Here is a 13,574-nt window from a genome sequence, read left to right on the forward strand (position 1 = left end):
ACATATGTTAATAAATCATACGCAAATAAAGATATTTTGTGTTCTATGCCCCCTTCATCTTTTATTCCTCTTATGTTCTTATTTTGTCTTATTGACTCTGCTAATGGTTCAATACTTGCAGCAAACAGCAGCGGACTCAGGCAGTCTCCTTGCCTGACTCCTCTTTTGAGGTAGAAAAAGTCTGAGCAGCAGCCATTGACTCTGATCCGTGATTTGGGATTTTTATAAATAATTTTTACCCAGTTTATAAACGTTGAATGAAACCCAAAAACCTCCAATGTTTGATATAAGAAGTTCCATTTCACACAGTCGAACGCCTTTTGTGCGTCTAGGCTAAGCAGCATGGTAGGTTGGAGGTTGTTTTTAGCACATGATATAAGATTTAATGTTCTCCTGATATTGTTGGCCCCCTGTCTCCCCGGGATAAACCCTGTTTGATCTGGTTTGATTAATTTAATTATATGTTGTTGCATTCTCTGTGTTAGTATGCTTGTTAATAGTTTTAAATCATTACAAAGCAAGCTGACAGGTCTATATCCCTCACATGAAGTCAGATCTTTGCCCTCCTTATGTAGCACGGAAATTATGGCTTCCGACCAAGTATCTGGGTGGTTTCCTGTTGACAGAGCATAGTTAAAAACCTTACATAGTACTGGTGTTATCTCTTCTGCAAAACATTTATAAAATTCTCCTGAGAAGCCATCTGTACCTGGGGATTTGTTACTTTTAAGGGTTTTTATAGTGTTGGCTATTTCTTGTGATGAAATTGGTTTTATCATTTCAGATGCTTCTTCTGCTTTTAATGCTGGTAAACATAGTTTTTTGAAGAGTTCTTGTGTTTTGGTCTCAGTGAGATTAGACTCTGAGTCACTGTATACGTTTTTATAATATTCCGCAAAGGCCTCCGCTATCTCTTTTGGCTTAGCCATGATTAAATTTGAACTGGGATGTCTTATTTTTGTGACTATTCTATTTGTTTGAGCTTTTCGCAGTTGGAATGCCAGTAACCGGCTTGCTCTGTTGCCCATCTCATAATATCTTTGATTTATAAAATGAAGAGCTCCTTCTGCTTTATATGTTAAAAGTTCATCTAACTCACGTCTCGTTTTTTTTAATTCGAGGAGAATAGAGTTGTTAGATGTTCTTTTATGTCCTAACTCCAACTCTCTGATTTTGCTTTCTAGCTTTCCTTGCTGTTCCAATCAAGCTTTTTTCAACCTGGAAGTTATTTCTATTATTTTCCCTCTTATGACTGCTTTTCCTCCTTCCCATAGAATCGATGGTGAGACCTTGCCATTGTCATTTATGTGAAAGTATTCCATTACATTTTGCTTTAGTTCTTTGACAACCTTTTCATCTGATAAAATTGACACATTGAGTCTCCAGTACTTAAAGAAGGGTTCCCTGCCCAGCGCAAGGGATAGTATGACAGGAGCGTGGTCACTTATAGTTGTGGACTCTATACTGCAGTCCCTGACTTTATGTATCTCTTGTTTTGACACACAAAAGTCTATTCTCGAATAACTACCATGTGGGTTAGAATAGAAGGTAAAGTATTTTCCTTTAGGATTATGTCTCCATGGATCAACAAGGCCTAGTTCTCTTATAACATTGTTTAATACTCGCCTGCAGGTGGCTTTAATGATTTGCTTACCAAAAAAACCCAATTCTCAATCTTGTCAATCTTGTCCCCTGTGAATCAAAAGGGATTTGGGACTATCCACCCCAGAATTGGTTAAAATGCTGGAAATTGCATCTAAAAAATGCAAAATTTCCTGGGGGAGGACCCCCAGACCCGCCCGCTAAACAGCATCAACATACGCACACATTATGTCCCCACCAATGTCAACACCATTGTTACGCCCTTGGGATATCCACACATATTGGCACACCCAAATATAATTTGATACATTTAAAATATAATTTATTACATCACTTGCCCACAATAAGCAGCTGTGTGTCATGAGTAATTGGGTTGATCCTAATGATGTGTTGGACCTAATGAAGGCAGAAAGCATACATAAGAGAACTGAACAGGACTCAACAGCTACAACAATGGATAGCAAAGTAGTCAAGGAGTTACAGGATTACCTAAGCGTTACATCATAAAAAGAAGAGCATCCAATTTTCTAATCAAAGGTAAATATCATTCCTTTCCAAACTGTGTTCATTAGTGACATGTTGGTCCATGGGCAGCAAAAGGGGGTGAAAAGTTAGGATGCTTCCAAGGGACCATGACTGACAGAGGCCTTGGTCACTAGAACATAAATCCATGTTTGTAAATTGTCATTGTTCATTACATTTAGAGTTCAAAATACAGTCTGAACCAAAGTGTTGAATGGTGTGGTCACAGCAATTATGCATGGTCAATACGGCCTGTGCCTGGTGGTTTGGACAAATTTCATGTCTTTGCATGGGCTCAAAATCCCTGGCAGCGCCCAAGTTGTTCCTCAGTCAATTCAAGAACAGCTCTCCGTCTGTAGACGGAGAGCTCTTCTACATTTGTAGAAGAAAAAAAAATGGACAAGAGCATGTAGCCAAGGTGGTCAAAACGAAGGAGGAGGCTGACATGGTGTTCACGGACATACACAGCAGTGACATTGGTGCCCACTGTGGCATCGATAAGACGCATAATGCCATAATTCAACACTTTTACTGGCCTGGCGTCGAGGGGGACATCAGAAAATGGGTAAGTGAATATAGCACTATACCTCATTTTCTCATTAACCACATACAATCCACTCAATGATTACCATGTGGCAATGTGATTATTAGCATGATTAAGGCACAATATTGTGGTCACTATGATATGAGGACATGTGGAATAACTTTTTTCCCATTCATCTGGCAGATCAGTCAATACCCAGAGTGCCAGGCCAGGCGGATCACCCTCAAGGACAAAGTCCAATATAACCCAATAGAGGTGAGGTGATTTGTGTGACTGGATGTGCTGACTAACATTTTCACTATAGCATACTGTGGTTAACCCTCAGTTGTATCTTTCAGGTATCAGAGCCATTTGAGCTTGTGGGAATGGACCTTCTCAAGCTCGCTGTCACTGAGAGTGGTAATCAGTACATATGTGTAATGGTTGACTACTTTACGAAGTGGGCAGAGGCCTATTCTCTTAAAAACAAAACAGCAGATGAGGTAACCCATTGTATTCTTGATTTTGTATACAAATTTGGGGTACCTCAAAGACTGCTAACAGATCAGGGGACAGAGTTCAGAAACAAGGTTAGATAACAAAAAATGTTTACTGTACCCCAGGATGTTTATCCATGCTCACTTGTGATTCTCTATTGGCATGTGAAAGGTCAACAGCAAGCTCTGTGACATATTGGGTATAAAGGGGAGCTACTGTGCACCATATCACCCACAGACCAATGGGCTGGTAGAAAAGCTCAATAGCAGCATTCAAAAGTAAGTTGCATTCATAATGCTCAGGACCACATCACAATAACTAATTGCAGATATATACAGTTGATGTCATACTCACATGTATCTGAACATGTTAGATGTCTGGGCAAGCTCGCACACAATAAGCCAGGAAAGTGGGACCATTTCCTGAAACAGACCATGTTTGGTCTCCGGATGAAGGTCCACCACACGACCAAGTATAGTCCATATTATTTAATGTTTGGGAGGGAGGCACGATACCCATCAGAAGTCCTGAGTGACTATGAGGTAAGGGCATCAAGGTATTGAAATGTTTAACATAGGGCAGTCATAGTGTGTGTCAATCAGTCATGCACTTATGTTTCTGCTCTTGTAGATTACAGATGAGAAGGTGGAAAAGTTGGTGGGGAGCGAGACTGTGTTTGCGGGTATTGAACTCCTCCCCATAGTGTACGAGGAAGTCAAGGACAACGTCATTAGCTCCCAGAGGCGAGTGAAGAAAAGGAAGGAGGGCAGGGGCCAGGATGACCAGTTCAAAATTGGAGATCATGTTCTCATGAAGAACATCCGGGGACAGCAGAGGAAGGGGGGGAAACTGGAAAGGGACATGCTGGGACCCTATAAGATCAAGGAACTGAACAATAAGGTCACACACCTTCAACCTCTCACAGGCACATCGACAATAATAGCAAACATTGACCACCTGGTACATTACATTGAGCCAGAGGAGAGGGTTCCAGCCAAACTCAAAAGAGAGGCAAGTCCCTCTCCTCTGGCCTCAGACAGCAGCCCATCACTCACTGGCACCCCAATTTCCACTGTTTCATGCACCAGCAACCATAGTCGTACAATTGATTCTCCAGCTGCAACAACAGATCCTCTACACAGTAATGGTATGTAAATGTAAAATGTGTACATGTAGTATCATCATTCTGTCTTTACATACAATGTTGTTTTCCAGTCATGAACATATGGAAACAGGGAAAGGGGGAAATTTTGTTGTCCAAACTGGGTCCATACAAAATCTTCACTGCAGATTTGAGAAGCGTTGCCCCTGGACAGGAGGTAGAGAGTGAAGTATGTATTCAGTCCTAAGCAGGTGTTCCAAATCTTAGGCAGATCTGCCTATTAATGAGTCAACTCTTTGCAGATATTGAATGCCTTCTTATTGCTGATGGCAAGGAAGGTGCCTTTGGAGATATTTGTGATCGACACGTTCGAAATGACAGCCATATGGAATGGAAATTCACGTGGGTTGCGAAAAGTGAGCATCATCATTTTAATTGCAATAATGATTGACATAGTGGAGTGTGTTGGTGGTTGAGTGGTTAAAGTGCATACCACAGAGGTGCAGTGTCCCTGGTTTGAATCCAGCCAGGGACCTATGCTGCAGGTCATTCCCCTCTCACCCATTTTGTTTCTTGTCAGATACTATCTAAATGAGCACAGCCCAGAATGACAACGACGACTTGTGTAGAATAATAACATTATTGTCACTCTTTGTAGCTGGACTCATCAATATATGACATGTTGATTGGAGCTGTTTGTAAAGGAAGGCACTGGATGCTAGTGGTGAGTACACTTTTGTCCAAAATGGTATGCTCATCTTTGGCACACTTGCAACGGTCATGCACATTTAGGACTCATCTGTATTTTTCACAGGCGATGTATCCAAAAGAACGGAGAGCTCTGTTTGTTGACCCATTTGGGGCAACAGCTTCCCAGTTGCAACAGTGCTGCAACACAACAAGGTAAGCCAATCTTCAATGATCCCTCTTAGTGGGCCAAAAATCTGGTGTGCTAAATAAGCAGCATCTCATACTTTGACCTCTTTCTTCATGTAGAGCCTTCATACTGAGAAGCATCAACATCTCGCGGTGGACGTGTGGGACGGTTGTCCACCCCCACCAGCAGGACACCACATCATGCGGGGTGCTAGTGTGTAAAGTAAGTTTTGTGGTGTCAATTTATCCCTGTCTTTGACTGGGATAGCTTAATCCAATCTGTATTCAAAATGGCAGAGAATATCATGAGGGGGACGCCACAGGACTTTTCTGTGGACACAGATGGAATCAGCAAGATGAGGCTGGAGATGGCGAACATCCTAATTGCGAAGTCAGGTATGAAAGTGATTGTCTTGCATAAATACTTAACAGAAGGTAATACTTTAATAGTGAGTTAAATGACTTCATTCTGACAGATTCCATGGAAGACCTGTGTCACTGCTGTGGGGAGAGGAGCCACAGTCAAACCGGTGGGCATATTGACTGGGTAAGAAACCACAGCTCTGCTTCATGATATTGACTTCATTCACTTTGTGATCCTAACAGATGATTTCTGTTTCAGATCCAGTGCACGTTATGCCACAGGTGGTACCACTGGGGGTGTGTGGGGAAGCCTCCCACAGATAATGAGTACTTGTGCCCTGTCTGTGTACAGTAGCAGTCCCTTTATATGGGCGAGAAAAAATTCCTTTGCAGTTTTGTATTTGCAAGTTAAGTCACTGCCATTTAAAAAGTGTATTTTTTGTTATTTTGTGACCATTGGAAGTTATGAATCTGATCGAGTGGCTTGGCGTGCTGATAGACTCAGATCTGACCTTCAGCAGTCATATCAAATCAATCACCAAAACAGTTTCTATCAGCTTAAGAACATATCCAGAGTGAAGGGTTTTGTGTCTCAAACAGACCAGGAGAAGTTGATTCATGCTTTCATCTCAAGTAGACTCGACTACTGTAACGGTCTTCTGACTGGACTCCCACAAAAAAGCATTAAACAGCTGCAGCTCATTCAGAACGCTCCAGTTTTAACCAGAACAAAGAGATTAGAGCACATTACTCCAGTTCTAAAGTCTTTACACTGGCTCCCAGTCAGTTCTAAAGTCTTTACACTGGCTCCCAGTCAGCTATAGAATAGATTTTAAAGTTCTGCTACTGGTCTACAAATCACTGAATGGTTTAGGTCCAGAATACATGAATAACATGTTAGTAGAATATAAACCCAGTAGAGCTCTGAGATCTACTGACTCAGGTCAGATAGTTGAGCCCAGAGTTCAAACTAAACATGGTGAAGCAGCTTTTAGCTGTTATGCTGCACACAACTGGAACAAACTACCAGCAGAACTGAAATCAGCCCCAACTGTGAACACTTTTAAATCCAGGTTAAAAACACTTTTCTCCTGTACTTATGATTGAGCTCTTTTAAAGCACTTTACATTTTAATCTTTCATTTGCACTCTATGTCCTTTTAATGATTTTAAAAAGCTAATTTATGCTGCAATCATTTTATTTCTGTTGTTGTGTTTTTCCATTGTTCTGATAAAGGATTTGTGCAATTGAGAAATATTGTTCTCTTTCATTTCTATTAGATAATTTTTTTTGTCCACAGATCTTGTTGAATTTTTTATTTAACGTAGTCTATATTTTTAGATGTCCTTGTGGACATACAGCCTAATAAATAACTGCCAACTACAGAACAGAGCGCAAACCGCAGTTTACAGCTGCTCACTTGCACATCCTCTAATGGAAAGTGTGCTCCAATTACATGGAGTATTGTAACTGACTGTGCCAATATGTGTGGATATCCTATATGCCACACGTTACTCCGCTCGACTTGAAATTGTTTTATTTTACACACTGTTGCTCCAACATGATTTACAACACACAGACTGACGGACGTAAACGTGTCTAAAACATCAAATGCGTGATTTTCCTCGACCATCTTCACCAGACTTGATCTTTGATCATCGTGAAATGTTTTTCAGAGGTGCAACAAGCTGGACCTGTAAAGTGCTTAAGTGTTATCATTGCATCACAAGTTAATTTGGCCGTGGTGTGTTGACAGTCGTGACTATGCAAACGTCATTTTTAATTCAACAGTAATTGTATCACTTTATGACTGTTATTTGCTGTGTAGATACGTAGCCTAACGGTAAATCACTAGGCTGAGAATATTTTGCAGTTGGTTCAAATTCCTTTTTATTTATCTATTTTTATTTGAACATGTATACAGAATATGGTGTCCGGTATTTCGGATCCCACAATTGTACTTCACAACATGAGGCATCATGCTTGGATTAAGCAGGTGAAGCGAGAGATCATCAGATATATATATGGACGTGCATTCAGGCATTCGCGAGGTCAGCTACGTTTTCTCTCCGTGACCGGAACATCCGAGGCCTGTACTACGAAGCTGGATTTTCTCTTATCGAGGTAACTTCAGGGTTAACCCTGGGTTTTCCGTACTACGAAGCTGGTTCACTTCTTACCGGGGTAAATCACCATGGTAACTTATGCTGAACGGCTAACCTGCTCCGGAGCAGGTTATGTTCTGGATAAGAGATCAATGAGTACAAAAGCACCACCTCCTGACCAATCAGTTCTCTTAGAAAATGACCTGCCCATTCTTAGAAGATCCTGTCAACATTAGTGCGCGGATCGCGAGAGGAGCGCTTAGGAGAGAAAGAGTTTTTAGTGATAGATGCAATTTTTTAATTGGCCAAAATATATATTTAAAAAATAATCATTGAGGCACGTGGGGGATATTATTCTGTAGGTTTGACATCCTGAGATCAAAGTGTCAGGGAGCATAATAACTGTATTTATTTATTGTAATTGTAAAAAATTGACGAAAAGATATATTTGTAAAATAAGCCTTGAGACACATGAGGGATATTATTCTGTATGTTCAGTGTTTCCCACAGATCTGAAGGCAATGTGTGGTGGTAGGCCGGCGGCCGACCGGGGGAGGGGGGGGGTAAAAATAATAATAATTCCTTCGTTAATAACACCCAACTTTATTGTATTAATATTCACACCTTCACAACACCTATTATGCTACATTTTACCACCTCATCTGTTGTTTCAGCTGGCTCTGTCACAGCAGCATGTTGGATGCTGTCCTCCTCTCCTACTCTTTCTTCAATGCCTAACGAATCTATCTCTTTCTCTCCCTGACCCTGTCTTTCTGCTTGAGCAGCACTGGTTGAAGCCTGAAAATATTGTAAACAAATTAATAACATAGCTAATTACACTGGTCGGACTGTTCAGCTCTGTTTCAGACCGATACCTCCGGTTCAGGCTAGTCCTCATCCTCAACACGTCTCTTTTTCAATCGCGGAAAATATTTTTCAATACTCATCTGGATTGAAGCAGCAAACATTCAGTGTAAGGGTAAAACAACTACATAACAGTACTTATAACAACTTTATTTGATTCACAGCTGCTAGTGTTTTGACCTCGACAACCCAACTACATTTTACCGCAAACTTGCGACTAATTAACTTTATAAAGAAGGTGGAAGGGTCGGGTCGGGACGGGACAATATTGTATTCAAAATATAAAATATTTTATAGGACTTTTTAATGTGTGATTTTATAAAGGTGCACATGATACCAACCTTTCTTGAATTTCACCAGCCGTCTTCTCTGCACTAAGGCACAGCTTCCACGCTTCTAGGGATGATCTCGCTGATTGTACACGGAGGGGAGGGGCTGTGTGTGTGTGTGTGTGTGTAGGCTATGTGAGAGAGAAGCGTGAGTGACAGAGAGACGCAGGGAGAGCAGGGAAAGGAAATGCAGCTTAACGAATACGATGCGTATTTTTTAAATAGCGTTAAAAAAAAAAATTAATAACGAAACGCAATATGTGGCGGCCGGTGTTGAATCTGTGGCGCACCGCCACGAATTAGTCTATTTGTGGGAAACACTGATGTTATACAGTTGGTTTGACATCATTCACTCAAATGGTTGAAGCATAATAGGTTTGTATTTTGAATGTTGAATATTAAACTAACTTAATGTCTCTTATGAGAGGAAGGGCACTGAGGAAGCGCTCTGCCCCAAACGTCTGTGCTGTAATAAAGTGACATTGAATGATCAGAGTGCTGTCCGTTTATATTGTCTGATAAATTAATATTGTATGATCTCATGAATTTACACATTAACAGAGTCAGCAATTTTCTGCCAGCATTCCTTCCTGGCTGTTGCTGCAGCAACAGTGTTGCTTTTGGCCTGGATGATGTTTGAATTCTTCATATTTATGAAGAATAATTGTCTGCTCCTCCATGGTAAAGTAGTCTGCTCTGCAGGGTTTCTCCATGTTTGTGATTGGTCAGATGCTGCAAACACCTCCCCTTTATGTGAGCGCGCAGAGATCCAGATTGGAAAACCCTGGGTTGATTTACCGAGTTGATAACCAGCTTCGTAGTACCGCTTATCCTAGACTGCGAAGATCTGGGTAAGTCAATCCAGGTAACGGAGAGATATCCTGGATAGGTTAATCCAGCTTCGTAGTACAGGCCTCGGCAGTAGTGGTGACAGAGGCCTAATGTTTACAAACAAAGGTAACCAGTTAACGTGAAAACCAGTTGATTTGACACCGGCATGGCTCGACTTGCCGAGTCCGTAGCTTCAATATCCGTATTATCCTTTTTGTTAGACCTTGTCTCCGTCTTTTTTTGTTATTGTTAACTTTCGTTATCAAGCCAACTTGCTTTTGGTCCGCTTTCTGTTGTTAATAATGTTTAAAAGAGCTAGTTTTAATTGTTTTTTTCGAGAGCCAACTTTTTAGGTTGTCTTATCCAACATGGCGCCACCAGAAGTCAAAATGTGGGTTTTTTAAAGTCTTCTTTGGCTACACAGAATAGTGAGAAACGTCTGACATAAGATTTGTGCTGGAGTGAGCAGAAATGATTAGGAATGCCCTTCCCATTGCTACAAATCAAGGATGAAGGAATTTTTAAAGTGTAACTAGCTAACTGGCAGATAGAAATAACAGACACACACACACCTTGATAAGCATTTCTAGTTCCATCCTCAGGCTCATCACCTCTAATGTTACAGCAGCAACTCTGCCAACATCAGGATCTGTGACATCATCAGGGAAACTTAGACCATCAGGCTGCTGATTGGAGTAACCATAGAGACAGAGTACTGCCCGTCCTCCCTGGAAGCAGACAGAACAACACATTTGTCAATACAATTTTTTCTCATGGTCCATGATTTAATTATATATTAAATTAATTATTATATATTTATTATACATTACTTCTAATAGAAACATGGACGCTACGTCTGAGAGCTTTCTGCTGCTAACTCGGCTGCTAGCTCAGTGGCTAACTCGGCTGCTAGCTCGGCGGCTAACTCAGCTAACTGTAGACTGTAGTAGTAGTAGTGTGCGCTGCATGTATTTATACCTCTACAGCAGCAGGGGCGGGTTTATGCTAATTAGACCCTCCCACTAAATCCTGAACACAGAAGTCTTGAAGCACAGTTTGTGAAGCCTAGCTCCACAATTCAAATCTAAATGGTTGAAATGCTTTGTACACCTTTTTTAGAAATACATTTATGACCTATTTAATGTGTTTAGAAGAAAAAGTCTGAATTCACTTCACACAGTCTTTAGAAGAGACCTAAAAAGCATTTTGCTAAATGTCTTTTATAGGTTCTCCTTTTAACCTTTTTTTTTTGAGATTGCTGAAATGTTAAGTGCAATACAAATAAAATGTATTATTATTATTATTATTATTATTATTATCATTGTTGTTTTTACTTTCCCAGACAGCTAAGACAGATGTAGACCATCCTAGGTGTTTTATGTTGACTGGCAATCAATCAGCAATTCAGCAAGTCTTTGTATTACTTCTAATTGCTTATTGTTCCCTTAGTTTGTAATAACTTGTAATCATATGTTTTTATATTACCTGAATAGCATCAACAGTGGCCCTGAACACGGGGTTGTTGTGTTTCACGGTCCTCCAGTACCTTGGCCTGTTGGGATTTGTCAGGTTACAGCCATACTTTTCCAGGATGTTCAGTGCTGTAGAGAAGCGCTGAAGAGATGCAAGAGTCTAAAGAAAAAGCAGAGAGAACAGAAAATTTGCCAAGTTGAGTATTTGTAAGGTTTGAGTTCAATCTGAATCAGAAACAGTAATGGTCTCTATTTGGTAATCTCACCTTCACCTTTGTTTTGTTAATCTTTCTCTTCTAAGCAATTTGGGACCTCATCAGTAACCATATTAGACAAATGTGAAGACATGATTTTATTATGGAAATTATATTTGAGATAGTCTATTAAACTCACAACACATTGTTGACCTCACCACAATGACTTGAGGTGAATAAAAACAGTTCCCATATTCAAATGTAAAATTAATACTTTTCCATTTTCTTAAACTCGATAATTTCTCCACTGGTGATCTCTGGAACAGTATATTTGTAAATCAGGAAAAAAAACTAAAGGCAAATAAAGGCCAGTCTCTAATTTAAGACTGTTTCAAACAAAGGCACTGGATACTATTCACTATCATTGGCATAGTGATCACAGTTATCACTATGCAACAAACAGCACAGTTGTGGTTACCAGTTATTTAATAGTGCATCCAATTTGTATGTCATTTATTAATGATTCACCTAACCTTAGGTAACAGAATGCTACATAGGTATTTCCTGATGGGAATATTGTATGGTCACATGTTCTGTCTAACCTCTTTCCTGTTGCTGCCGAAGCTGTTTTCTATGACCATGGTCTCTGCAGTAATATGGTGATATTTGGAGCAGGGCGGTAAGGGCAGATTAGCCATGGCCATCACCCCAGTCCGCACCTCCACTACCCTGCCACCAGAGTACAGACACACTTCAGCCCGACTCCGCAACTCCTGCAGCTGCTCCGATAGGGACGGCATCCTGTACATACAGTACAAACGCACGCACACACACAGAGAAAGAGAGTCAGTAGCTACTTGACATCAGCATGTAAAAAAATACCATAATACCTTTTTTCAATCAAAAAAGAAATGTATTTAACTCAAACAAATAATGATTCCTCATAGCCCCTACATGAGAGAGAGGCTCCAAGAAAGTTGGTAGTATTGTAATCTTACCCACTGTAACCCAAAGCTGGCCACATGCAACATTTCAATCAAAAAAGTAATTTATTAAACTCAAACATATAAATATATGAACTAACTAATGGGGTGTGTACATAGAGACATCAGTCATGTTAGCAGCGTGTGGATGGGTGAAGATATGGTGAGGGCTCAGCTCATGATGAAAACAGCTGACAGAACATTGACGTCAATGCAGCCGACACGTTTCTCTTTCAGTTCCTTAAAATAACTTGATACCGGATTTTAAAAGACCTTACTGGATTAAATCCATGCTGCACAGAATGTTGACTATTGGTGTTTAAAGATGTCTCAATTCCTAAAATGTATCTTGACAAAAGAGGAACGAGGAGAGGAGGCTTGCCAATACACCTGTGCATCCTTGCATCCTATGTGGAAGTCTTTTTGGCAGCTGTGTTGTATTAAAGAGATTGTCAAACCTGGACGAAAATGAGGACTCAGATGCAGAGGTAGGACTGTTAAAGCAGACTTTATTTGATTCCAACCTCCCTGACAGAGTGACAAAAATAACTACTCTTATCAAGGCTAGGAATCTAGGGAGCAAAAAATAAACAGGGAGAAAATCTTCTAATAAACAAAAACACTCCTAACAAGGAGGAAAAAAGGCCTAAAAAACTAAGGACTAAAACAGAAAGTCACTCCACAAGGAGGTAAACAAAAGCCACAACTAGGAAAACAAAAACACTCTAGGAGGAACCAAACTCCGTTCACAAGGAACAATAAAACAGAAAATCGGAGGCTCTACAAAACTCTAACTAAACTGATACTACGCTTTATCTATGAAAAAATTACAAACAAAAAATCACTCGCAAGGAGGTAAAAACACAGGATTACGTGACGTGACAATAACAAGGCTGAGGAATAACACGGACTGGGGAGACTGGCTGGGGTGTACAGCGGAACGAGACACTCTGGCACAAGACAAGGGAAGACGCAGACTATAAAACACATGAGGGTAATGGGGAACAGGTGGACACAATCAGGAATCAGGGAAGACAATCAGACCGGTGACACATGAGGAAGGGCAAGTGACCTGAAACGAGAGGAGAGTTAATTTTCAAAATAAAACAGGAAGTCACGAGACAAAACCCCAGGACGAGACAAACCTCACCGCAGGTGACATTACCCCCCCCCCCCTCTAGGGCCGACTCCTGACGGCCCAGGGCGGTCAGGATGGTCCCTGTGAAAATCCTCTATGAGGCTAGGGTCCACAATGTACCGTGAAGGGACCCATTGTCTCTCCTCAGGACCATAGCCTTCCCAGTCCACCA

The 13,574-nt window shown here is 40.7% G+C and overlaps 1 protein-coding gene across 1 annotated transcript in view; it reads right to left on the bottom strand.

Annotated features, from left to right (window-relative positions):
• Positions 1 to 12,081, bottom strand: part of LOC128369243 (E3 ubiquitin-protein ligase RNF31) — a 51,190-nt gene extending 39,109 nt beyond the window's left edge. The window contains exons 1-3 of the mRNA XM_053330247.1: positions 11,884 to 12,081; positions 11,101 to 11,247; positions 10,188 to 10,343 (exon numbers count right to left, since the gene is read on the bottom strand). Of these exons, the coding sequence (XP_053186222.1) occupies positions 10,188 to 10,343; positions 11,101 to 11,247; positions 11,884 to 12,081 (501 nt within the window). The remainder of the gene's footprint in view (positions 1 to 10,187; positions 10,344 to 11,100; positions 11,248 to 11,883) is intronic.
• Positions 12,082 to 13,574: the final 1,493 nt, after the last annotated feature.

This window comes from Scomber japonicus, chromosome 12 (genome assembly GCF_027409825.1).
Source record: "Scomber japonicus isolate fScoJap1 chromosome 12, fScoJap1.pri, whole genome shotgun sequence".
Classification (NCBI taxonomy): Eukaryota; Metazoa; Chordata; class Actinopteri; order Scombriformes; family Scombridae; genus Scomber; species Scomber japonicus.